Raw genomic sequence first — 27668 nt, 5'->3', positions numbered from 1 at the left:
TCACAGGGCGTTTCCGACCCGGCGGAAGCCTAGGGAGCGCATCCCAGGCGAGCGCGGGTCCCGGTTCCTCCCCTGCGGAGCCGGCTGTGAGCGGAGGGGTAGGAGGCGAGTTCGGGGATCCCTGATCCTCTGTAGGCTCCTAGCGGCGTCTAGCCTTGGAACAGCTGCAAAAGCGGCGGGGCCTGGTGTTCTTCCCTTTCTTCCTTGCCACTCTTGAGCTGGCCCCCAAGATCCAGGGATCGGCAGGAGGTGACAGCTGGAGCTTGAGACCTAGCCGGGAGGCCGACGGGGTGGCTGGGTGCAGGGCTGAGTGGTGACAGCTGCTCTTCCTTCCCGCAGAGACCCGAGCTTTGGCGCTAGGATGGGAAACAGTGCCCTCCGCGCTCATGTGGAAACCGCGCAGAAAACTGGTGTCTTTCAGCTTAAGGACCGTGGGCTGACCGAGGTGAGACTGGGAGGGATCCGACCAAGGGAATTTAAAGGGAGAGGGACGGCGGGCGGTGAAGTTAATAGGTAAGGGATTCTCCGCGCTGAGAGCCCCTTTCTTCAGTTCCCCTCAGAGTTGCAGAAGCTGACAAGCAATCTCAGGACCATCGACTTGTCCAACAACAAGATCGAGAGTCTACCGCCTATGATTATAGGGAAGTTCACTCTGCTGAAGAGCCTGTCCTTGAACAACAACAAACTGAGTATGGCTTTTGCGCCTGGGAATTTTGCTAGTTATCAGCTGTTAAGAAGGGTGGTTTTTCTCTTGGAATAGAGTGTGGAGTACGATTATAATGTTATTAAACTGGTTTTCAAATAAATGTATCAGAATCTTAAAAAAGAAAAAGAAAGGTGTTTTTTTTTCTTACAAGCTGATTTTTGTTGTTATGAAACTGTTCAGGAGCTCAAGATGCAGAAGAATGTCAGAGTCCTTGAAGCTTTCTATCTCTTGTAATTACATATATAAGCCTCCTCTCCTGGTGTAATGATTGGTAGGAGGTTAATTTGGACTTGAAAGGGACCATCTTTGGGGTGTAATGTAAGCAGAGCTAACTTTGCTGCTAATTTGGAAGGGCGGATGGGATGGGACGGAGAGGGCCTTCCAAATCCCACAAAATTGCTGTGGGATTGTGCAGTGGCCCCTTCACAAAAGGAGCCTATTATACACATAATGCTTTCCTGAATTTTGATGGCACCCTCACCTTCTGAAGACGATGTTGGTAAAAATGCTATACTTAAAAATGGCACAACATGTGAAATGCCTATGTATATTAACAAGAGGCATAACAGACTGCCATATAGTTTTTATAAACTTCATCAAAGGTGTTTTTCAGCTGTATTGGATTCAGGTTTTTAAATTTTTCTTTGCCAGCTGTCCTTCCTGATGAGTTATGCAATCTGAAAAAACTAGAGACACTAAGCCTAAACAACAATCACTTGAGAGAGCTGCCATCTACTTTTGGGCAACTATCTGCCCTTAAGACCCTGAGCCTCTCTGGGAACCAGCTGAGAGCACTACCATCCCAACTTTGTAACCTACGGCACCTGGATGTAGTGGATCTCTCCAAGAACCAAATTCGGAGCATACCTGACACAGTGCAGGAGCTGCAGGTCATCGAACTCAACCTCAACCAGAACCAGGTCTAGAGCTTAAGGGTTTTTTTCTACAGCATGTATGTGGGTTTACGGTCTCCTGAATAAACAATTGTTCTCTAAACTGTAATCATGGAGAGGGGTATCAGAGGCTAGAAGAGAGGTATATTCTATGGGCTGGACTAATTTCAAAGCCCAAAGTGCCGTGAAGTTAGTTGAGACACTGGGTGTGTTTGTTGTGTAGGTGTTTTTTGGAGGGTAGGATGGGTAACATGGTGAGGCAATTTCAAAAGTTAAACCTCTGTTTCACAAACCTTGAGTTCTTCAGATCATCCTCAAATATACCTCTAATCATCTAGCAAGGAGCTATGTCAGGAAGATAGAGTGGAAAAGAGGCTTAAACTCATATGTTCTCAGAGTTGGACATCAGAGTTCATTCAGTTGTCCTTTTGCTGACATCTTTGTCAAGTGTGTGTCCTGCTTTTGCAGAAAAACCATCAGTGGTAGGATTTTTGGAGATTGTTGGACAGCTTTAATTGCAGTATTTGAAATTTATTTCCGTAACTTCAGAAACTCTTTGGTTAACACATATCTGACTGGAGAAACAATCTTTGGTCTAGACATAAGGCACAAATAATGAAACACTGATCATAGGGAGACTGGGTAGTCTTTAGTTTTTCTAGTGTCTACGCTTCTAGATCTGCAGAGTCCATTACAGTAGCCACTAGCCACATGGCCATTAAAATTCATTTAAATTAGACTTAAAAATTCAGTTCCTCGGTTGCACTAGCCATATTTCAAGTATGGCTCAATACAGCCATATGTGGCTAGTGGCTACCATATTGGACAGCACAGATATAGAACATTCCACTAGTTGCAATAAGTTTTATTGGACAAAACTGTTCTAGAATGTCCTGACCTTACGTTATGATGAAATTCAGTCAGCCTTGGATGAAATTGGCTTTATCTTTTCCTTAAAGTGGATATTCTTGTATGTTCTTGAGCTTTTTGGAAAAAAATTCTGAATATTTGGGGAAAAATATTGGAAAAAACTTGTTAAGCAAATTGAGCACTTGCTCCACATTCACCTATGCTGCCTTAAATCAATGGTTCTCAGGTCTTAGTGTGCATCAGAATAACCCGGAGAGCTGGTTAAGAGATCACTGGGCTCCACACTCATTGTTTCTGATTTTGTAGGTCTGGGGTAGGGTCTGAGAATTTGCAGTTTTAACAAGGTCCCAGGTGATGGTCTGAGATGATACCAGGCATAGTAAATATAACTAGGTGGCTTGGAGCATTTAAAGGGCAGAAGAGCTGAATGAATCAAAGATAACTGCTTGGTATTGAGCTCAAGAGCCTAAAAGAAGAGTGGTGCTATTGGGAATGGGCATGCTGAGTGGGTTATGATGGTGAAACATCCAATGTGTTTTACTAAAAATCAGAGACATAGGAGTGGAATAGAGGTGGGCAGAAATGAATGTAGATAGATAGCTTAAAAGAAGTGATAACTTTAAGAATGAATGAGGGCTTCCCTGGTGGTGCAGTGGTTGAGAGTCCGCCTGCCGATGCAGGGGACACAGGTTCGTGCCCCGGTCCGGGAAGATCCCACATGCCGTGGAGCGGCTGGGCCCGTGAGCCATGGCCGCTGAGCCTGCGCGTCCGGAGCCTGTGCTCCGCAACGGGAGAGGCCACAACAGTGAGAGGCCTGCGTACCGCAAAAAAGAAAAAAAAAAAGAATGAATGAGCTTTCTAGGAGAAAGTTTAGAAAGATTGAATATTAAGTATTAGGGACTGCTGCTTGAAAAATGTCCATACAAACAAGAAGGGAAGCCCAAAATCAGGAATAATTCAAAAGATAGGAAGAAAAACACAGCACTTAGGTACAAGAAGTGGGAGTTTCAAGAAAGGGATAGCACAGTCAAATGCAACAGGGAATGAGGGTAACGAATCCTTGACTTTGGCAGTAAAGTGGTTGGCATCTATGTACACGTAAAAGATTGGCAGTAATTGTACCAAAATGTTTACAGTGATGGATTACAGGTAACTTTTTTCTCTAACCTCGTATGATTCTCAAATTTTCTATAATGAACAGTGCTTTTATTATCAGAAAAATGTGTTTCCAAAAAGCCACTGGTGACCTTCAAAAAAGATTTGTTTTTTTCCCCAAAAAAGTGTAGTAGTAACAGAAGCTGGATAACACAAGAGGCTTCTGGAGTGAGTGGGTAGTGAGAAAATGGAGGTGGTAGAAGAAAGAACTAGGACAAATAGTCAAGTAAAGATTTTTTAATTTAGTAAAAAATAATCATTACAGTGCTTATACTTTTTCCTATTATCCCTTTTATAAATTGTTCAATAGATAGCTCAGATCTCAGTGAAGATATCTTGCTGTCCTCGCCTTAAAGTTCTTCGTTTGGAGGAGAATTGTCTTGAGCTCAGTATGCTTCCACAGAGCATCCTCAGTGATTCCCAGATCTGTCTGCTTGCTGTAGAAGGCAACCTTTTTGAAATAAAGAAACTTCGAGAACTGGAAGGCTATGATAAGGTATGTATTAGTGTACTTCTGAATTTCTAGTCACTGCTCCAGAGAAGAGAAAGGTGAAGTAACTCACACGAGTGTTTCTAGGTACGGGACGTATGTATAATCCGTTTGTCAATAAGGATTTGTTCTCCATTTTGGAGGTGGGTTCTGAGAATCAGCCAAATGGTATTGTGCCAAGATGATATTTTTCTCTAGACAGCTTATCGTAAAGCATCTTTTTCTTTTGATAGGTGTCCTATTAAGATATAAAGGAAAGAAAAAAAACACCCCACAAAACCATGTGCTTTAAATTTGCATCTAGAATAGGCAGATTTTGTAGGAAATGAAGGACCATAAAAACCTAAAGGATGGGCTTCCCTGGTGGCGCAGTGGTTGAGAGTCCACCTGCCGATGCAGGGGACACGGGTTTGTGCCCCGGGCCAGGAAGATCCCACATGCCGCGGAGCGGCTGGGCCCGTGAGCCATGGCCGCTGAGCCTGCGCGTCCAGAGCCTGTGCTCCGCAACGGGAGAGGCCACAACAGTGAGAGGCCCGCATACCGAAAAAAACAAAAACAAAAAAACTAAAGGAAAAAAAATCATAAAATCCCAAATAACCAATAAGTTAGTTATTTGCTCAGGGAAAAATAACACATGTATTCTTTCATGATTTTCAGTACATGGAGAGGTTCACAGCCACCAAGAAGAAGTTTGCATGATGTTCTCCAGGAGCATGTGAACCATACAGGACACTGACTTGGAAACTGTTGCAATCTGGCTGAATGAAAGGCTCCTGTTGTTGTCAAGGATATCTGCAGTGAGGAGATGATATTCCAGGAGGTTATATTTCACTCAATGATCTTTTTCCTTTCCAGGGCTCATCTCAAATAAGCTAAAGGGAATCAAACACAGGAAGACTCTTCCATTTTGAGTCATGGATAGGGCAAAGGACAATGTTGATCTTTGAAACCATCATTTGTTTGGCTTTGAGAAACCCAGTAGCTAGTTGCTATGTATACAGTGAGGGGATGCTGCCTGGTACCAGAATAGCTCCACACAACAGCTTGAAATTTCATGTGTCTCAATGTGCGAGCTTTCAGAAAATCATTTGCCATTCCACCCTGTGTTGACACTTCACATTTTTATGAAATTCAAATAATTCATGAGAGGCTGCTATGGTTAATCTAAGGATTTATGATTTTACTCCAGTCTATTAGTTCAATTGCAATGTTTATACTTGGAATTTAGGATGTACATAAAGGTATGACTCTTGATTAAAAGTGTACTTTGTCAGAGAAGCAACAACACAACACTAAGAGGTGTTCCCAAGGCTGCAGTAGCAATTTTTTTTTTTTTTACTATTGCAGGTGCCTTATTGATAGAGGGCTCTGAAGAGCTAAAACTGTATGCAAAACTTGTAAGATACAAGGGTTTTAATAATCAAGATTTTCCTGAAGCTTTGTTAGAAACAGTCTCTTATTTCTGGTCATCTTTTTGTATTTAGAACTCTAATAATCAAATTACCTATCAAAAAGCTACTGTTACAGTATTTTACAACAACTTATGTTTATCAAATTTATTCTCTGAATGAGAGAATATACTAAAGATTTTTTAATAACTCTGGCTGGAAGAAAGGTTAATCTTTTAAAGTAAGACGACAGGGAAACTTTAACCTGTAAATGGCCCTTTGTTTGAAAGTGAACTGATAAGAAATGTTTTATGTTCTTGTTCGGGTTGCAAGAGTACTGAAATGCCTTCATGTGACTTATAAACATTTTGTGGTACTGGAAACCATGCTTATTAAGAGAAACTGAAGCTATAAAAGTAGATTTTTTCAGACTGTTACTGGCATGAACGTTTAGAAGGCTACAACTCTGCTGTTTTCTGATGTTTTGTCTTAGCCAAGGGGCTGTCATTTACCATGTACTGTTAGTTCTCATTTTACAAACCTAGTTTAACCATTACGTCAAGAGATCACAAGAGCCTAGTGTTTATATGAGGAAAGTCTCTCTGACCTTAAGTCTGGTCTAGGGGTTCTCTTTTTCCCATGTTATTCTCTGTTTCTCAACTGGGGAGGGATGGGGGTGCCAGTTTACATTACCAATTGAGTTTTGTTTTTTATAAACTTTGTTTAATGCTTAATCTTATTGATCTACTGAACATTTCTCTATTTTATCAATACTTATCTAATAAAGCAGAACTTATAAATTAAATAACTTAAATGTCCCAAGACATTTATTAATGGGAGTTTTAAAAATCCCTACCCTTAAGAGAATCCCGTTTTGATGGCTAACTTTCACAACTTGGACCCAGCCTTGTTTCCAGATACCCTCTCTTCACTCTCATTCACTTGCCCAGTCTTACCAGGTTATTCTGCTCCTTAAACCCACAGTGCAACGTCTGTCTCCTTTAACTGTCTTTACATTGTTTGCTCAGTCAGAATGCCCTCTCTTACTAACACGCTCCTTTTCTGTCTAAGCCCCTTCCTGAGAAGTCTAAGCCGAATTAACTGCTCCATCTGTTAGGGCAGCATTTCTCACATTCTGTATTCATCCGCCTCTTGCTAGACTGAGCTACTTGAGGGCAGGGATTAAGTAAAGTAATATGCCCAAAGATATAGACTTAAATATGAGCTAATAAAGTGGGTTGACTTGAGGTCTGGAGACTGAGATTCTAAATCACCTACCTTCTTTTAGAGCTTGGTTAGAAGTCAGTGTAGTATACTGAGTAAGAACATGGGCCTTGGAGTCAGAAAGATCCTGATTTGAATCCAAACTCTATCATTTACTAGCTTTATGAATTTGAGCAACTTACTCTCATCCATAATATGGGGAAACACCTCCTACCTCTCATGTATGTTATGAGGATTTGGTGAAAATATACATAAAAGCATTTAGAATAGTGCCTATGACAGAGTAAGTGCTCAATAAATGGTGCTATTTATTTTACCTGTAAAACATTAAAATAGAATTTAGCAAGTTGTACAGAAATGGAAGGCTTGGAGCAAACACTACATTAGGATGAAAAACAAATGAGTAGAGAATAAGGAACCTGAATATCAACCTGAGAACTATAAGTATGCTTAGGAATGTAACTGGGATAACTTAGGATTTTAGTAAGGGAGTAACCTAAAAAATAGCGTTTAAAGAAACTAATTCTAAAAGCAATTTAGTATAGGATGTCTGGGAAGTAGAAATTTAAGTTAAGGGGAGATTCCTAATCCATACATGACATGAAAAGATCTAGAGTTGAAATGTGGTAAACAAATGATGAATTAAAACTGTGAAAAAAGAAAAAAACAGGCACAACTATAGGGGATAAAGATCACTGTCATAAGACCAGAAACCTGAAGAGGGAGCTTATTGTTAAAAAAAAAATTAAGTTCAGTGGAGAATAATGTTTAACTCCTTAATTATAGGTCAGTTTTATGCTCAAGGTCACAAAACTAGTAAATGATTGAACCAAAACTTGAACACAGTTGGTCAGACTCCAGAGCTTGTGCTAACCACCTCAGTCACTACCTTTCAAAAGTAATAGAAACAAGTTTCCAGACAGTGTCACAGGAGAAGACTTTTAAGTCAACAGCTTCTATTTCTAGTGTATTATGAGCCTAAGTTCTAGGTCCTCATTCCTCTTTTCTAGGTAGCAGAAGCTTTGAAAAAATATGTAACCTGGGATCCATGGATGGGCTTTCAAGACCCATTTATGCATGATTCACGTGTGTGTTTGTGTGTCTGTTTCTCTGGAGAGATAGGCTGTGTTGTCTTTCATCAAATTCACGAAGAGATCCTTGACCCAAAAAGAGCTCCACTCTAGCGAGAATAGCAGCTATCATTTAATAAGCTCTTACGTTTGCTGGGCACTGCTCTAAGTGCTTTACATGCATTACCACATTAAGTCTTCGCAGCAACTCTATGAGGTAGGAATCATTAATCCCACTTTACGCACAAGGAAACTGAGGCACAGAAATGGTTTTATAGTCACTCAGCCAGCAAGTGGCAGAGCTAGAGTGTAAATCCAGACAATATGGTGCCTTAGCTCACACTTCTAACCAATTATACTGTTGGAACAGCATACTGGTATCTTTAGAACTATTTCCTTCAGCCATAATAGTGTTAAAAATTTTTTTTAACGCTTTTAGGAAGGATATTTAAGTATAGAACAGCCCCCAGTGTTTTATACCTTCTTATTATACACACACATTTACTACCACCTGCCAAACTACTCCTTTTTGGCATGTGGCATTTCTATTACTGAGGGCCTAATTAAATCTCACTATAAATATTTTCCTTTTCAGCCTTTGAAAGTTCCCATGTTAACTCTATCTCCTCCAGTAAGTGCGTTGCAGTTTTCACTCATAAACACTTTCAGTCGCTAGTCTATTATAAGCTCAAATGAATAAAACAACTAGTAATGATTAAAATGAACCTCATGACAAATCATAGCAATGAAAAGTCCTATATTTCCAATGAAAATGGGAAAGGTGCTAATAAAGTCAGGTGTTTGTTGGAGTGCCTTTTGATTTACGGATCTTTGCTCTATTCAGTTTGTCAAATAAGAGCTGACAAAATTATTGCTTTCCACCCCCCAAAAAGTACTCACAGAAGCACATCACTTATTTGAAAAAACAGTTCCATTAGTTAGTTACAAAATTTAATTGTAAGGATCAAACAGTGGTTATTGGTCAAACCAATCGACATTAATAGCTTTGAAGTGTGCAGAAGCTAGTTTTTAAATAAAGGTGACAAATACCAATCAGATTCTTATAACACTGTTCAGGATCTAAGCAAATGTGATTCTGGAAGTTGAATCCAAAAAGCTAAGAGAATCATAGTGCAATCATCAATAAGTAAACCAAAGACATAATTTTCTAAATCATTTTTAAACAGAATAAATTCTAGTTTTAAAAAAAGTTTAAAGCTACATAAAACTCAAAGTAATCTAACTATTTTCTACCTGAGATCAAAACAAGTTTCTTTTTTCCTGTCTAAACAATTCTTGGCATTGAGGTAAATCTGAATTCACGTGATATACTTTGTCAAACTTTTCCAAAAAATTTTAAGCCCTGCTGTAGAGAGAAATTCTCATAATATATATACATATTTACATATTTCTTCTTCAAAGACTAATGACAAATTTATGAGGTTAATAGGCCTGTAATGGGACCATGATACTATTAATAATATGAAAATAAAAAGCCATTCATTTATACCATGTGTTCCTATATGGTGCAATATGAAATGGGATCATAGAATCTATATACATAGATGAACCACCAAGAGTTCAGAAATTAAGCTCACTTTAAGAAAACTCATTCTGTTATTTGAAGCAGAGGTTGCAAAGTTGTGATGTATAACAAAAATATTGTGTATACAGGCTCCAAAACCAAGCATTGGCCTAAACTGGCAAAAACTGCAACTTAAACAGAAATTAAACCCAACTAGATCTTCACTGTGGTTATGCAACTTTTGGCTTTAGGGTCTGCAGGTTTTACTGAGGTAACAACCTCTTATCTCTTGCCTCTCCTCCTTGTGCCTGCCCCTACTGCCCCCAGCCTTTGACATGGCTGTCTTTGGCAATGCTTCCAAAGTTTCAAAGCAGAAGAACTTGCTAAGTAAATGGAGAGAATGAAAAATAACATTATATATGATGTATGAAAACCAACCTAAGAGTATGGACTGAGAAAGAAAGTACTAGAAGGAAAACTAAGCCACAGTCTACCCTCAAGGGAAAAAGAGAAAATAAAAGAATAGGGGGGCTGTTACTCCTAGATCTTCTTCCACATCATCTCCCGATTAGAAGAGTGTGGAACCAAAATTTCAAACTCTGGAAAGGTAATGACTGAAGGAGGAGCTAGGGAAGTGAATAAATGATAAAGAAGTACAGCAGTAGCTTTAGCTGTCAATGAGTTTCTTTGCTCTGGCATTGGCACTGTCAATACGATCTTTGTTGGTGTCAGCCTGGAAAAAAGAAAAATATACCAGCATTACTTCACAAGATAAGCTGCTCTAATAAACATTAAATTTCATGTACTTAGAGTAACTGACACATTGAGAAAATTCAGGAAATAGTCCAAGCCACATTACAAAACTCATTTTGGGCAAGAAGTGACAGAATATCAAATTCATTTGGAAAAACCTGGGTGTATAAACATGACAAAGATATAACAGAAGAAGTTGCCAGTATTTCATGAGTTCTATAACATTTTTTTTCATAGTTTAACATGTCTGAAACTAGGATGCATCTTATAATCAATGGCATGTAGATGCAGTGAAAATATAATGCTCTTCTCTGCTATAGATCTGGACCTTGCGGGAGTCCCCTGAACTGAATCATAGAATCTCATCTGGAGCTAGCCTAGATCTCACCCAGAGACTGAAATAACCTACCCCAAGATCTGTGGAACAGATGTATCACCATCCATATCAATATGTAAGTTAAAATGATGGGTAATATGTAGCCTAAACCCACATAACAGCATTGAAAACATCTTATGAACCATTATTTGCCTCAATGAAATCCATCATAAGTGATTCAACAGAAAGCCAAGCTGAAAAACTTACCCCAACCTTTAAAGTATACTGAGATTTTAATGAAGTAACAATAAATAAGAACAGCTTTTAGATGTGACACAACCAAACGCAGAACACAATTTCAGTATATTTTATATCATATGAAGTAAAAAATAGCAACCACACTTTTTTGTTACTCTTGTTTTTGTGTGTCCACCCCATGAGAACCATTCTGCAGAACTCATTTTTACCTACTGACTCATGAGATGAAGATTCAGGAACTTACTAATTTGTTATTAGTTAACAAAATAAAATTCCAAAAGCTAACTCGCTCTTTCAGGGGAAAAACAAAAAAACAAAAAAAAAAACCCCCGACAGCTCACAGAAAGGTTAGAGGAGATTGTGAGCTTCATGTGTGAAATTTTAAATAAAACCACTTCGTCCCAACGTCTTGGTTTCAAAATGAACCAGTTGAGTAAGAGACAGGAGGACTCAACTATTGTTTTTCAATGTGTTAGAACTCATCAAAACTGCAAGGCCTGTGAGGACAGGATCTTATCCCTATTGCTCTCCCCCAGAGCATCTAGCACAGATGTCTATTACTAAACACTATACCGGATGTCTCATTTTCCCGTGGCACTAAAAAGCTCTTACCTTTTCTGTGATCCGTTCTATTTGTCGATTTTGAGCATCAATCTCATTGCCTATATCCAGGGCCATGTTTTTTAGATTTCCTAGGATACTGCCCACTTGAGTCAGGTTCTCTTCCATTTCATCTTCCCTGGCATCATTTGTTATACTATCACAAAAAGATAGTTAATTCAGTACTTTGGGGTGAATTAGAAATGGAGTGAGTCTGGATTTAGTTTTTATAAAAATAAGTAACCAAAATGACCTCAGCAAGTGTTGGACCCAACAGATGCAGGTTACCATTCTTGGGAAACATTCCATAGTAAAAATGGAAAGACTAATCCAAGAGAGCACAACATCTTAAAGCCATTTAAGATTAAGAAATAACTTTAGGATAGTGGTTTTTCAAAGTGTAATTCCCAGCATAACCTGGGAACTTGTTAGACATGAAAATATGCTAATTCTCACACTCCACTCCAGATCTCCTCAATCAGAGACTGGAAGGGACCCCAGCGATCTGTGTTTTAATAAACCTCCCAGGTGATTCTGATGCATGCTTAGGTCTAAAGAACTACTGCTCTAAAATAAGGGTTGCAAAATCCTGGCCCAAAGCCAAATCTGGCCTGCCTTCTGAATTTATAAATAAGGTTTTATTTGAACACAGCCATGCTCATTTGTTTATATATTGTTTATGGCTGCTTTTACCCTACAACAGAGTTGAGCAGTTGAGTAGTTATGACTGAGACTCTATGGCCTGTAAAGTCTGAAATATTTACTATCTGACCTTTTACAGATATCCTTATAGGGATTTGGTCAACTCCTACTCTAGATGATACATTTTAAAACACATCTTCTTATTTACAGAAGTAAAACATGATTACTTGAATAATTTGGAAAGTACTTTACAAAGAAAAGTTAATCCATCCTTGAATGTCAACAATCCCAGTCACCATTTTGTCAGAAGGCAAATATTAAAATGGAATAAGGGACTTCGCTGGTGGTCCAGTGGTTAAGCCTCCCCGCTTCCACTGCAGGAGGCACGGGTTCGATCCCTGGTCGGGGAACTAAGATCCCACACACCCCCACATGCTGTGCGGCCAAAAAAAAATTAAAAAAACATCCAAAAAAAAAAAGGAATAAATGCTATTTCTAATTAATAAGTTGGGGTTCATGCATAATTACACCCAGTCTCCAGAGAAAGCCATTCATTTAGGAAAAGAATAAAAATATCGGGAAGAGCTGGCATACCGTTTAATGTATCCGCTGCTGGCTGCTCCTGTGGTTGCTTGCTGAGGCTGACCATTTGTCACTCGGCCTGGCTGCTTAGATACTACATTGCTAGGAGAGTTGTCTCCACCATCTCTCCATGTTGCCTTATAGACTTTACTAGACTCAAAGTTCTTTGTCCTATATAAGAGTCAGGAGTGTAGAGAGATACCAAAAAGCAGGAGAGGGAGAAATGACATTATTAGTGCTTGTTACCTTAGGGATGCCCTAGCACCCTTAGAATAAAAGCTACATGCAGCTAGATCTAGATTATCTACACTATGCTCCATCACAATCTGGCATTGAAAAAGATGAACTGTGTAAGCCCACTGACATTAAAAACATTTTTTTAAAGGTTAAACTACTTCCACCAAATCTTCACTGAGCAGTTAGCAAGTACCAAAATGTAATTATTTGATTTTTCAGGTTCTCCTAGCCTCTGACACTCTCCAGAAAAGAGGTTAATGGACACTAGGAAAAAAATTCCTTAGGAAAGGTGCTCTGGGATGCCTTAATGTTTCCTTGGAAGCATCTCAGATGTTGATGAGGGATGGAAGAGAAAGAAGGCTGAGTGGGCAGTACTTAGACCTCAGTTGCTCACTTACTTAAACTGTAGTAGTTTCAGCTGATCTGTTTTTTAAAGTTAGAATTGTGCATTAAATTTTTTTAAAAAGGTTTCTTTGGGTGGGGATGGTGATGTGATGAATTGGGAGATTGGGATTGACATATATACTCTAATATGTATAAAATGGATAACTAATAAGAACTTGCTGTATAAAAAAATAAAATTTTAAAAAAGTTATTATAAAAAAAATTTTTTTAAGAAAGGTTTCTTAAGAAACAAACATTATGAAGGAAAGGCAATGAATGAGTTCTTTGGCTACAATGGTACCAGTTACAAATCCTTTGGTTTAGGACTTTTTCATTTAAGAGTTTACTGTTCCACCTTAAAAAAAAAAAAATGATCCTAAATCCAAGCCTCTTAAAAATAGAAGCATATGTTTAGATTAACTGACATAGCTAAAAATCAGCCAAAGCCAGAATTTTACCGTGGGATTTACTATTTGAACTGGTATAAATGGCAAGAAAAAGAACCTAGTAAAATGACTTTTAAGTGGCTATTACAAAAAACACAAATAAAACTTTTTCTTACTGATTATTTGGCTAGGTAAAGTTTCCACTCACACAATTTTAGTTTTTGCTTTTCTATAAACAAAAACAAAGTAGTATATGGCTATAACATTGGTTTCTGATTTATTCCACATGATACATTAATGGGGAAGTTTTGAAATCGCAAAAGCAAAGGAGAGATTTTAGGAAAGCAGTGGCTCCTTTCTTAATAGGATCCTGTGAGGATTCATGTTTGGCAAACCTAGAATTGGATCTTAGACCTTAATCATCAATGCCACAGAAAGGGTACTATATGTTTAATAAATCAATCTATTTAGTTATTAATAAGCCATGTTAAATCCTTCCTGGAACAAGGTGGGATACACATTATTTAGTACTACTTTTTTTTTTTTGGTTGCATCGGGTCTTAGTTGCGACACACAGGGTCTTCGTTGAGGCATGCGGGAGCTTTCCTTGCAATGCGCGGGCTTCTCTCTAGTTGTGGCGTGCAGGTTTTCTCTTCTCTAGTTGTGGAGCGCAGGCTCCAGGGCACGTGGGCTCTGTAGTTGTGGCGCTCAGGTTCCAGAGTGTGTGGGCTCTGTAGTTTGTAGCACGCGGGTTCTCTAGTTGAGGCACACGAGCTCAGTAGTTGTGATGTGCACTTAATTGCCCCGTGGCATGTGGGATCTTAGTTCCCTGACCAGGGATCGAACCTGCATCCCCTGCATTGGAAGGCAGATTCTTTACCACTGGACCACCAGGGAAGTCCCTGATATACACATTATTTAAATGAATATTTATAAATAATTTCTGTTTAGTAAAAAACCCATTTACGTGTATTCTTTGTTAATAAGATGGGTCTCAGGCAAAATTCTGAAGCCGAGTAATAGCAACCAAGCAAAATAAACAACATATAAGTTTATCAGAAAGTTAACCAGAAATATTAATAGAAGTAATATAAGTGAGGCTTTTATCAGGATGTTAGACTGTAAAACAGGTCAAAGATTGAAGGCTGGAATTCTAATGTCACTAAATAATAAGACACTGTGCTTCTGAGAGTCTTAGCACAGAAGCACTGGGTTGGGACAGACTTGTGGGCTCTTGGTCTAGTAAGGGATATACACATGCTCCAACCTCCTCAACCTTAAGAAATAATATTTGAAATTCCTTCAACTTCTGAGAATTCTTCCTTCAATTAGATATAAGGGGCATAAGATGCAAACGAATTGTTTTAACATGATATTGTGAATGAGGTTCAATTAAAGCATAGTTTATAAATAAAGAATCAGACTGGTTATCAAACCCTTCTCCCTTTAAGAGGACTGGATCTTTGATGTTCTTCCAATATCAAGGGGAAAAGGTACAAAAAGCTGACTTGAATTGTCACATTTATTTTCAAATGGATTGGGGAAAAAATCTCTGCACTACTTTTTCATGCAGTTTTGACATGCTCTGCATGTTTATAAAGCAGTGATTTTTATATGCTGTTGATTTCATATCTTCATCCTTGTGATAGTTCCATGTCTCTTTCAGCACCTCTACTCCAGGTAATAATGCCTTCTGCTTGCTCAAGGTCCTGCCACATGCTGTTACCCTGGAGCTTCTCCCACTGAGTTGTAAAACCCTTAAAGACACCTGTTTTTAAGGGCATTGTCAGACAGCTGAGTATCTAATAAAAACAACAATGGTTTTAATCTAATTTGTCTTCCTTCAAAGGGTCTTAAGTACTTTAAAAGGTAGTATTTCCTAAACTTGACTGAGCACCAAAGTGACCTGGATGATTCTGAATACACAGATGTGTATTTCAGGCTACATTCTGAAAATTCTACTTCAATTTTTGTCTGATGGAGCCTGGGAATCTTCTGTTGTAACTATGATTTTATTTAAATTCAATAGATCATGTAGCTGCCCAACCAGGAAGAGAAACACTGTTCTAAGAGACTTCCAATCTGTTGTAGAAGGAATATTTTAGATTACTATGGTAGTACACCTTAGTATTACTATATATTGGGACACTGAGGAATTAATCTGGAGGAAGTGAACGTATACACAAGGTTTTTTTTTTAAGCCACAAGATTTAGAGTAAATTGACTTGAATCCCAATCCTAGACCTGTCATTCAGTAGCTACAGAACCTTATGCAAACTTCCATCTCTGAGCATCTTTTCCTTATATGTAAAACTAAGATGATAACAGTACTTAATAAGTCACAGGGCTGTTGATAATAGATGTAAAATTGTTCTGCAAAGCATTAGACAATTTTTTTTTTTTCAGTATGCGGGCCTCTCACTGCTGTGGCCTCTCCCGTTGCGGAGCACAGGCTCCGGACGCGCAGGCTCAGCGGCCATGGCTCACGGGCCCAGCCGCTCCATGGCATGTGGGATCTTCCTGGACTGGGGCACGAACCCGTGTCCCCTGCATCGGCAGGCGGACTCTCAACCACTGCGCCACCAGGGAAGCCCAGACAAATATTTTTGTTCTTTGGTTTCAACTCAACCTGATCCTTAGTTAAAAGTTCATGTCTTTAATTGCACAGATTACCAATTGGCATGTTTATTCTTATAGCCCATTAACATTCCCTAGCTTTGAGATCTACAAGCAGCCGAATATAGTTGGAATATAGCTATATAAAAAGACATCTAGGCCAGGGTTGTTTCTGGTCTACAGTAAGAAAGAAATGGTTCTGATTTGCAACAGAACTCTTCTGCATAACAAAATTAACAGCCCCTCTGGGAAGAAATTAGATTTCATAATAAAATGCTTAAGCAAATTTGTGGTAGATTTTAATGCAATTAAGAACTCCATCTAGAAAGTTAGATTTACCCCTGACTGTCAGTTTTGAAGAGTTTAATAATCTTTAACTACTACATTTTTTCAGATAAATATCACATTCAAAAATGGCATGTTTGAAATAAGAATTTGAAATATCCCTTAAGAAGCTGCTATAAATATAGAAAACAAGTATCAGGATATGAACACAGTAACTTTAACAATTTCTTTTTTGAGTTTTGGTTGTCAACATTAGTACTAACTGAATAAAACAGCAAAAAGAAAGCCCAAGCTGGGGGGCGGAGGGCGGGGAGAGAGGTGATCAGGTTATAGGAAAGAAGAAAAAGAAGGGCAAGAAACAAAGGGTAGAAATCAAACAATTTTCTAACATTTAACCATGGTATTCATAGTCCCCATAAAGATCCAAAATTTAGGAGTCAAACATTATAATAAACAGTAGGCTGACGAAAGGGTTAACTTCCATAAAAAAATTAAGATTAGTCAGCTCTGCATTAGTTCAGTACGAAACCACAGCAAGCTAACACGTGACATAATAGGTATTATGGAACAGATGATAATATATACAAAGAGGGTAAACCCTTATTTAAAAAAAGGAGATAACTAGATATGGCAACATTTTAAATTTATATCCCACCTTGTTCCAAATGGCATTTAAGATGACTTACATTGGCAGTTAATTCCTCAATTTGGTAGTGGCCTAAATCATGGGGAATCCAAAATCATTAGAAGCAATACTTCAAGAGAAGAAATATTGATTCTGGAACCAGAAAGGAGTAGGAAAACTTAACAGAAGAAAGGAAGCTGAAATCAAAGCCTATGTATTTAGCCTGAATTCCCTTGCCTTTGATCAGAACTAGAATGCAGCAATTCTCTACAAAGATCAACCTATTTAAAACTTCTTAGGAAACTTTAGGGGTGTTTTTACTTTTATAATCTTAAGTGTTTTTTAGCAAAAACTTAGTATCAGAGCCATTAGTCAAAGGGTGGTATTATAAATTAAGATCCTTTCGTCAATCCATCTTCTGGCAGACAGCACTCATCAAGAACAAATTCACTTTACATTACACACCACAGCACAGCTTTTAAGAGTCTCTACCATTCACAAAATCCATGCACATGCACAGAAAAGCCATTTGAAGCATCACCTTTAGATAGCAGGTTAACAGCCCAAATTGCGCCACAAGACTGCATCTTAAAGTTCCCTTTGATCAGTTACTGAGCTCAGCTTCTGATGTTAAATCTTCATTTTTAGTAAGCATATTAGAAAGGAAGAGATTAGGTGAGAGAATGAAATGCAGAAAACAGTGAATGCCAATCAAACAGAACAGAAACAGGTTTAGTTTTCAAAGCATAATGCATTTAAATTCCTGCCAGGTTTCATAGAAACAACCAACATCTGAGAATCTAGATAAAAAGAAAAACATGAAAACTATTTAAACCAGAGCATACTTCGTTTTTCCTAAGAATGTCTGAATGATGATATTCTGTCCTAAAATTATGAAAATTAACATGAAGAGAAGGCAAATACTTTGTATCTCCAGTGAGTAGGATGGAGGAAGAACTCAAATGTTGACTAAAATACAGTAATTCAATATTTATTTTAACTAATCAGAGTTGAATATTTACATTTTAATATGACATAAGATTCAATAGTATAAAACCTGTAGTACCAATTTTCAACTTCTCTAGTAAGTGGTCCAGAAATACCAACCTATCTTCAAACTATGTGCCAATATGTTTGACATTTTAAGCACAGAATGAAGAGAGGCAGGTTAAGACAGAGAAATACTTTGTCTGACAATGGTTAAAGTGGGACATCAGGCAGTTTACTGTTCTGAGACTTCCCATTTTAAACCTGCCTCTTTTTAAACTTGTTAATTAGAATTACAACTTATCAAAGTTACTGACAAAGGGACTTCCCTTGAGGTCCAGTGGTTAGGATTTGGGTGCTTTCACTGCCAGGGGCCTGGGTTCGATCTCTGGTAGGGAACTAAGATCCCGCAAGCAGTGTGACGCGGCCAAAACAACAAAACAAAACAAAACAAAAAAACCCCAAACTTACTGACAAAGATATAGGATTTTTAATAAGGATCTGTTCTATTTTGCTTTTAGGATTCAAATAGTAGCAAGCTAAAAGAATGACATTTATTCACAATTTTAAAGTTTAATCCTGGTAGTCTGTTTTCAAATTCTAGTAGTCCTTTAAAAAGAATTAGCTAAAATTAAAATTCACTTCTAATATAGGGTTCTGTTAAGTGAAGCTATTTCCATGTCTTATTAGAAAAAGATCTGCTGATATGGCTTTAATGAATACTACTAAAAAAAGAAATCTCAAAGAACAAATCTACTCAAGACATTTTCTATATAGTAATACATCTAACAAAAGCAACAACAAAAAGGTTCATTCTCTTCTTGCCAGTCAAGCAATGTAGCATACAGTTAAAAACTAGGGCTCTGCCTGGTTTTGAATCTCAGCTCTTCCACTTGTTGGTGTAGCCTCCTTATGCCTCTGTTTCCCCATATGTAAAATGGTGATAATAAGAGGAACTATCTCATATTAAGGGTATTGTAAGGATTAAATTTAAAGTGCTCAGGATAGTAAGAGCCTAAATTAATATACAGGCTCACAACTCTCATGCAAACCTTTGGATGTGAGACATTTTGAGCAGTACCACACAATCACATACATCAATATTTCTGCAGTGAAACAGATGAACATTTATGCTAAGTGCAATAAAGACTATTAAATAGCTTCAGTTCAGGTTACATCTCATAGCCTAATTAATAAGTTGTGGCACTACATTCCGAAAAAAACAAACCTTTGGCTCTCAGAGTTTTTTAGATTTCTAAATGGCAGATAGGAGACTGTAGACCTGAGTTGTTATTACTAGTACCAGAATTAGTACTAGCTTTATACAGAAGACTAAGATACCGTCTCTGCCTTTGAGAAGCTCATGTTATGGCTATTTATATGATAAGCCTAACTGAAACACAGATTAGCAGATTAAGCTTAGAAAGATCACGCCCCTGGCAGGAGTAAACATAGATAAAGCTGAGGACAAGAGATACCATAGAGGGCAAGGACTCAATGGTGTAAAGGAGAGATGGATGGAAGGGAGGCAATTAAAATCGGAATATTTAAAGTGAAACACTACTCTCTCCTCTTCAGAGAATAAGTGTTCTGTTATAGGAGCCCCTTGATTCCAACTGTTAAGAAGTGCTTTCTTCTCTTGACCCACTAGGAAAGGGCTCTGCTGAGGTTAGAGGCTGACGACGGACTGCTTCAGGACCATCTCTACCTTCTCTCTCAGACTGTCCAAGAAAATCCTGCCTATGCTTGTCTGGGTACACAAAGAAAAATAAAATTAATACTTATGTAGCTCCATTTCCCACTTTTTATGATATCAGACCACCTTATTCCCTGCTCTTCCTACTCATCAGAGATAATTTGCTCTAGGTTCTAGGGAGGACTTCCTCTTCCTTGCTCTTCTCTTAATATGTATCTCAATGAAGTTCATTTACTTTTTCCCCTGAACTCTTCCAAGAGGGTACATAGAACATAGGAGAAAAGTAAGTTTACAAAACATAGTTAAAAAAAGAGTTTAGATTAAAAAAAATCTGTGCATTTCTAACTTGTTTGCTGAAAGTAATCTGCTAAACCCTGATTCGCAGGTCATAGTTATTAAAATATGCACTTTTGGAGAGTCAACCAAGGTCTAAACAGGTCAACAGACTTGTCTTTCTTAGCTTCTTATGCCCAAAAGAAACACTAAAGTTGACCAACAAGTAATTTAACTCTATTTTCTCCAGTAGAAATGGCACAGAGAATGCTGTCACATGAAACACTTATCTGAAAGCATGACAGAGCAAAACCTCCTCCATTCCTAACTCCTTTGAGGAGTAAACAAATGCTGAGAGTCTGTAAACCTTCGTATCTCATTTTTGGTTTACCACACCAGCTGAGACAACTGGATGGAAGCAGTAATGCTTACAAAGCTCTTTAAAAATGAATACTCTCAGCAGAAAGGATAGTCACTCAATCTCCAGACAACGTCATTTCAGCCAAAGGTAAAGTTCAAAGTTGCTTTGTTAATGACTCCTCATCTTTGTCTGAATACATGTACTTTTGTCAACACCATGGAGTTTGTATTATCCAAGATTAAGTAGAGAATTTAAATGTTAATAATAAAGTCACTAAAAAGAATGAATTCCTTTCTGTCAAGTATAATCTCATACACTATACACAAATAATTTGAAGACTTTTCATCTCCTAGTTTACTAGAGGCCTCAAATCTTCAGAGTCTTCTTTAATGTTTCCTTCTTCATGTTTGATATATAATCAGTTGATTTAACGTGAAGTTTTTTGACTTACATTTTTCTCTCTAATCTTGATGATAAAGTTATACCCCACAGGCCTAGTTTACAAAAGGTTCCTAACTAGTTTCTTGGTGTGCAGTTATATACTCCACTCCAATCAATCAACCCCTTAGGCTGGCATTCAAAGTTCCTCTATTGCCTACTTATGTATTATTTTCCACTTCTCATCTATGTGAATCATGTAGTACAGTTAAGTCAAGCTCCTCTGTAATCTTTATTTAAATTAAATCTTCCACAGGAAATGTCTTCCCACTTCTTTCATGTACATCCAGATCTTTCTAGTCATTCAGAGCCCAACTCAAGTCCTATCTCTCCTATAAGATGGTCTCCAAACCAACCTTTATCAGTTCTATGCCTTTAGCCTCAGTTGATATCACATGATCTAGCCCTAGATTTATATAGTTCTTACTTTTTGCTATTCTCTCTCATATAGCCAACCACCTGGTAAGTCCTTTGAAGCCAGGATCCAAGTCCTTTATTCCTTTGACCATCCCTCATGTACCTACCACAGAACATATATTTTGTTAATTCTCCTTATTTGAAGGGAAAAGACACTAATTCTATCCTGCTCTGTATTACCCCGATGTATATTTCCTAACCTTTTCTTGTATTATTAAAAAATGAAATTGGGACTTGATCGAAAGATTGATCAAATTTAAGCGATGGTTTGCAGTGAACATGCCCATTTATACAAAAAGTTTGATCTGACTGAAGGAGAAACAGCTTCACTTGATCTAACAAAGTTCCTTATTTAGGCCCTGTCATACTTATTGGGAGGTGGGGAGGGGTGTGCTCTCACTTTAGATTTATTTGAAAAAGGTCTTGATTTATCAACTCACCTATTACAGGGGCATACACAAAGGCCACAGCACTTGTTTAGTTCTGTTAAAGTCTTCTCTGCTTCTCTCATGTCTTTGTTTATTTGGTCCATGCCTTCTTCTACACGTTTTAGTTGTTCTAAGAATAAGTTGTGGAAGTTACATTTTGTGTTACATTCACGGTGCCAACCAGAAAACGCCATTATGATGGAACAGCAAAAACTTTAACCTTGAATCCACCAATAACCCATCACAGTGACTGTATCAGGGCCAGATGGTATTACAGACTGTCCAGAATGAAAATAGTCTTTCACATACTGATCCTGGGGCACCTGGCCTCTCACTGTGGAAAGATTTGTTCTAAAGAAATTTGTATAATAGGAGCATGTGAGGATTGGTTTAGACATCACTTCTGCAACCAAATTAAGTGTACTGTGACTAGACCAGATCCCCCACATTTCTATTATTAGATAGGCTCAAAACCTGAAGGCTGTCATAAGATTAATAAAAACTAGACCAGATTGCTCAGGGCCAAATCAAACAGAATGTTTCCAAGCCTGCCTGAATCTGACCTATTTAAGGACTTAACTTGATTTCTGAAAATGATGCAAAAATATCATAATGTCTAGTTCATGTACGACCAATACACACAATAAGCCCTGCTACATAATAAATACTTGGTATACAATGGGGTATTTTGGCCCCCACCTCAAATAGGCAACAAAAATGATATAATTCAAATCAGCAGAAAAGAAGTAAAATGTCACTCTTATCTTACAAAGGGAAGGTACTCCCAAAGGCTTAATTAATTTTATACACGGCTGATTTGAAAAGGCTTTCTGGCATCCTAAATCAAATCAAGAATTTCTGCCAATGACTGCAACTCACCCCCTTGTTCATCCAGCGTAGTGATAGTCTTGATTCCTGCATCCTGAGACTAAAAGAAGGGAAAAACGCTGAGAGCACAGCAAAATAAAAACAAAACAGAAACAGAACCTACAAAGTCTGAAAAACAGCAAGAGAGAATCATTAGAAACTTAAGTTTCTCAGAGGACTAGAGCTACAGAGGAAACTAATCTCCCCAAACCAACACACTTTAACATATTAACCCCCCAAAATAAGTCGCAGACTCATGGTGAATTGTCTTCCTTGTCATATTCCAATACTATCAATTAGAAAAACAAAAAGGCCCATTACTGCATGGTTTGACAATTTCAGCAATTGCTGGTTTCAAATAATAAAGCTTATTGATACAATACCCTTCTGATTCTTAACAGTAATTCCAGCCTGTGCTATCAGAATCCCTTCTATACAGTTACTATACTTAACTTGATGATTAAACACCTTCTTACCTCAATGGCTAAACCCAGGATTCTCCTTGTACTTTCCAGAGACTAGGAAAAAACACAGAGTTTCAGCATTCTACAACAATTCCCCTCCCCCCCCCGCCCAAAATTTGAACACAGGCCATATTCATAATGCTACTCTATTTTTAAAGATTGCCAGCCCACCCACCTCTCCCTTTAAAACAAAAAAAGAAAGCTTATTACTATAATTTTGGTTACTTTCTTCCTACCAGATGGTCCTTAAGAGAAAATTTGGAAGGTGAAGTTAATGGGATTTATAAAAAATTTAATGTAAGCAGAAATCTAGGTATATTACACAGATATTAGAAAATTCTGTTAAAATTAAATGTCAGAATTCCTCAAATCTAGAATATCTTTGTTGTAAGTAACTGTTCAGTAATGACTAAAAAAAAAACAAAAAAAACATACAAATTGTTTTCACTTATTTAAGCTTTTTGATGAGTTGAAAAAATAAGGAGCTAGTAATGGCGCTCTAGAGCAAATGCATTCTTTGATATAAAGAGACTAGGAAGAAGCCAAAATGGTCTTCTAAGAAGGTCCTCTCATCCTTCCACTGTAAAAACTGAAAGAGAATTATTACTTATTCCAAGTAAAACCTTTACCTCATCAGTAACCTGGTTAGCCCTCAGCTGAATTTCTTCTGCTGACAGATTATCCATGATGAATTAAAACTTGATAGGTGGAGAAACTGAAATGTGGATATTCTGTAAGAATAAGGACACAAAAAACAAGTTTGTTTGAGCAAAGAGTGTATATTTATGGAATTTAGGATACTTGGAGAACACAGTAAAATAGCCTATCTTTATCCCTATCTATTTATCTGTCTGTCTGTCTGTCTATCTACTACCTATCTATCTATATTTCAGGTGAAGAAATTAAGGCTGAGAGATGGTAAGTAAATGCTTAAATGCTAGTTATTACCAGAGATGAAACTAAAACTCAGGTTTCAGGACTTCCAGTGAAGCACTGTTTCTAATAGGAAAGTGGTCCTTCTACTTTGAGAAGGAAGGCATTACTAGAAGACAAGCTTCAAGAAACTATTAAAATGAATTCCTGGTTGTACAATGTTCTTGGTACATTGTCTGAATATGGAAAAGCAATAAGGTGAAGAAGTTGAAGGCAGGTATTGTTCCATTAGTAAAGTAACAAATTCAAAGTCCTGTGCCTGCAAAGCACAGGAAACATTCTAAAAATGTGCCAGTTGTCCAGGCTACTCATTGGAAAAAATGAAATACTTTCATTCTCAACAAGAAAAGGATACAGAGAGCTCAGAAAAGACCTAGTTTTTATTAAGAGTAGACTCTCCCTTTCCAATTACTGTATGGTCTGTTATTTTAGTGAAGTCCCTAAGAAACTGTACAATTATTCTTCTATACTTAGTAACTTAGTAACTCATAGTAACTCAGGAAGTGATCTCACAGACATTCAAACTGAAACATAAAACTTTTAATAGGTGAAGATTCCAAGAGTCCTGCCCTCGAATATTAACAGCGATACACTGTTGTATAGTATTCTTCTTTGAGCAGTCATGTGGAGTAATAAGCACTGTGTGACTTACCTAGGTTGTTTTCTTTTTATTACATTTGCTAGCTTCGTTATTAAAAATTTGAAAACCAATTTTACCAAAGCCCTTTGTCAATGACACATATAAAAGTGTGGTTCACATTCTGGATTTATCCCCAGGGGACATGTGGCAATGTCTGGAGAATTTTTTGATTGCCAGGAGTTGGGGGGGGGTAAGGAGGAGTAATGTTACTGGCATCTAGTTGGTAGAGGCCAGGGATACTGCTAAACCTCCTATAATGCTCCTTGGGACAGTCCCACAACAAGAATTATCTGGCCCAAAATGTCAAAGTGCTCAGGTTGAGAAATCCTGCCATGGAGTACACTCACTGACGAGCAGGGAACTTTGTTAACTTCTTAGTACTGAACACTTGGAGGGAAAGGATTTTATTATATCTTTGTACCTCTAACACCTAACAGGATCTGACAGTTCGTACCCCAGTAAATGTGTGCTGAATGAACAAATAAGTAGAAAAACAAGATGTACGCTCATTTAAGTGGATCTTAGAAACAAAGCTACATGTAATAGTAGCACAAAGCCTTCAAATCAACACTAGAACCACAAACCAAAAATTGCCATTACATGTGTATGATTTAGAATGGCCTGCTGGTCACATACGGATATTTTTAGTCACATCCGTAGCTAACCAACACTTTTATTAGAACCATCTAAACAAAAAGCGACAATATCCCATTCCTAGGACAGGAAGGCATTACATTTAGAGCCCTGTTTATAATTCTACTGTCATTGCTAACCATTTCAGGATTTAATTAAGATTTTGAGCCTTGATTAAAGACATTAATGTTCATAAAACTACTGTTATTAAAATTATTAAATTGCCAAAAGTTGCAAATTTAATCTCATAGCTTGTATGCCATAGTAGGACTGTGGCTCTGCCAAAAGGTTCATATACTAAGATACATAATCAAGATATAAAGGCCTCTCTTAAATTAAGAACTGATCATTCATTAGATATAAGCATAAACGGAACCACATGCTTTATTACCTTCCTAATTGTTTATGAGACTTTAGCTTTAATCACACATATGATTATGCTACAGTTTCTCTTCTGTCAATCTTTCGTAGTTGTAATTATAAAAAGAAAAGGAAGTTGCTTTGTACCCTCCCACCGTTTTTGTATGCTTTTCCTTTCTATAATATCCCCATCTGCCTGCCCAGGCAGTCTCGTGCTTTCCCACACAAGGTTCCTTTCAAAGCCGGTCCTTCCTAGGTGGTATGCTCCAAAGTTATCTATCCCCTCACGTGAAACTCCTAAATGCCCCACAGAGCAGAAAGTGTTAAGAAAAACAATACACACTAATCAGTTAGTATCTGGAAATGACATCCCGATTAGGTTTTCCGATATAGTATACTATGGGTAGGAAGATGTTTTGGGAGTAAGGAAGCTCAGATCTCTCAAACTGTATAATTTTGTAATTCTACTCCTAGAAGTGATTCTTGCCAATTACAAGTCAGTATTTGTTATTCTCCTAGTAAATATGAGCAAAACTCCATGTAGGTTCAAAGAGAGGCTTGAATGTAAAACTGACCTCTGTCAAACTTAAAGATTCCAAGAGTCCTTGCCTTTAATTATCAAAAAGGCAGATTAAAAAAAAAAAGGCAGATATAGCTGGGAAGCAGATGTGAAGAGTCACTCCTGGCATAGCAGTGGTGCCATGTTTTAGGACACACCTTTTAAGTGAACTCAAAGTGCTGCCTAGTACTTCTTTTTTTCCCTCCCTAAGCAGATGACACACAAACAAGAAACAGACTTCTGTAAAGTTCTCACATGTTTGGCATGCTGATATCAGGACAGAGCTGCCTAAGACTTCTCTACTCTGGATTTTTGAGGATGTTGAGCACATTATTATAGTAAATGGGAGTAAGTGAGACAAAGCAGAATTGTAAGGGGAAGGCCAAAGAGAGACAAAGAATAATACTCCCTAGGCTCTTTTAGCCTTTACTAAACTGCTCAGAAGTGTCAGGCAGGGTGCAAGCTAGAACTAGCTATATAGCTTTACTCGTATTTATTATCTCCAGAAGTTTTTCTCATGCAGTCAGGAAAGGCTATCCAGAATGGTAGAGTAAAGAGAATTAGAGAAGGGGCGGGGAAGGAAAAATGAAACATCACTTGACACAAAGATCCCATTAAACTTACTTTTCTTAGGTATAACCCAATAGATTAAATATCTGTGTCATTTTCCCAATGCTCCTGGGAACTTACGCTACATGTGCGCCTTTGAGATGAAAATGTAAGATTTTTCTCATTGCCTTTACACCCTACTTCCCTTACTACGGTTCATTTGGGCTTACTAGCAGACTCCTAGTTATCTTTCTTAATTTCCTTTCTATTATAAACCTTGGGGGGAGAGGGGAGGAAGAAATGCTCACTGAGCATGTACTATGTATCATATAACCATCTAAGTTATTCATATATGTCATTATGTCTGTTATACCACTTTATAGGTGGGGAAACTAAGGCTCAGTTTAAGTAAGTAATTTGCCCAAGGTGACTGAGTAAAGAGCAGATTTATTATTCAAGGCTGGATCAACTCTGAAACCAAGGCTAGCTCATGGTCTGGTAAATAGTCTTACTGTTGGATGTACCACCCCTTAATAAGATATGAGAACTGTTGAATATAAGAATATAGGCTAAGCACTCTACCTGATGGCTCATTTCAAAATTTCAGATACTTTCTATAGTAATACCATGAAATCTTATCTCTTCCACAGACTCAAAGATGGTTAAACTGAAGGAAGAACTAGAAAGACCAGAGTAATCATGGCTTTCATCTGTTTTATAATAATTTAGAACCTGAAAAATATCTACATTAATTTAGAAAATGAAAATAATACTACTGGGAAGAAGGAATACAAAGTAAAAAGCACTCAGAACTTAATCAACAGGAGATCCACATGTCTTCATTGATAAAAATGGAGGGATACTCAGGAAGTAATGAAGAAATAGCACTTTAAATCACTGATTCCTGAAAAGACCAATATAAGAATGATTTTATAAAGTATTAACTCAGTTTATACTGGAAGGCAAGGATTTTGCATTAAAATATTCTACCATTAGTTTCCTGCCTATTCCTTCTCTTAAAACATAGTTAATCACAATGTAAGTTGCTCTATGAGTTA

The 27668-nt window shown here is 37.7% G+C and overlaps 2 protein-coding genes across 10 annotated transcripts in view; one reads left to right on the top strand and one right to left on the bottom strand.

Annotated features, from left to right (window-relative positions):
* The first annotated feature begins 17 nt into the window (after window positions 1-17).
* Window positions 18-27558, top strand: LRRC57 (leucine rich repeat containing 57). 6 transcript variants are annotated; one of them, XR_009540361.1, is made up of 8 exons: window positions 18-98; window positions 340-445; window positions 551-689; window positions 1358-1626; window positions 3935-4120; window positions 4772-4934; window positions 10395-10526; window positions 19644-20589. XR_009540361.1 is itself a non-coding variant. In XM_060148316.1 (5 exons), exons 1-5 carry the CDS (start codon window positions 362-364, stop codon window positions 4811-4813), a joined length of 720 nt encoding a protein of 239 aa, XP_060004299.1. In that variant the 5' UTR covers window positions 340-361; the 3' UTR covers window positions 4814-5811. The 6 variants fall into 6 exon arrangements, 1 of the variants encoding a protein (XP_060004299.1); XR_009540358.1 differs by having other exon boundaries at window positions 20-249; XR_009540350.1 differs by lacking the exon at window positions 18-98 and adding an exon at window positions 27261-27558 and having other exon boundaries at window positions 19644-20469.
* Window positions 8710-27668, bottom strand: part of SNAP23 (synaptosome associated protein 23) — a 35364-nt gene continuing 16405 nt past the window's right edge. For all 4 annotated transcript variants that reach the window (XM_060148406.1, XM_060148432.1, XM_060148420.1 and 1 more), the window contains exons 2-8: window positions 23566-23667; window positions 22949-22990; window positions 22485-22533; window positions 21618-21735; window positions 12485-12643; window positions 11261-11405; window positions 8710-10054 (exon numbers count right to left, since the gene is read on the bottom strand). In XM_060148406.1, the coding sequence (XP_060004389.1) occupies window positions 9989-10054; window positions 11261-11405; window positions 12485-12643; window positions 21618-21735; window positions 22485-22533; window positions 22949-22990; window positions 23566-23622 (636 nt within the window). In that variant the 5' untranslated portion in view covers window positions 23623-23667 and the 3' untranslated portion in view covers window positions 8710-9988. The remainder of the gene's footprint in view (window positions 10055-11260; window positions 11406-12484; window positions 12644-21617; window positions 21736-22484; window positions 22534-22948; window positions 22991-23565; window positions 23668-27668) is intronic.

The sequence above is a fragment of the Lagenorhynchus albirostris genome, chromosome 1 (genome assembly GCF_949774975.1).
Source record: "Lagenorhynchus albirostris chromosome 1, mLagAlb1.1, whole genome shotgun sequence".
Taxonomy (NCBI): Eukaryota; Metazoa; Chordata; class Mammalia; order Artiodactyla; family Delphinidae; genus Lagenorhynchus; species Lagenorhynchus albirostris.
Note: the sequence above shows the minus strand (reverse complement) of the source record. Positions and strands in the feature narration are given on the sequence as shown.

Coding starts and splice junctions, on each gene's coding strand:
- LRRC57 (XM_060148316.1), top strand. CDS start 362: ATGGGAAACAGTGCCCTCCGCGCTCATGTGGAAACCGCGCAGAAAACT. Junction 446..550: donor AGGACCGTGGGCTGACCGAG/GTGAGACTGGGA, acceptor CCCTTTCTTCAG/TTCCCCTCAGAGTTGCAGAA. Junction 1,627..3,934: donor TCAACCTCAACCAGAACCAG/GTCTAGAGCTTA, acceptor ATTGTTCAATAG/ATAGCTCAGATCTCAGTGAA.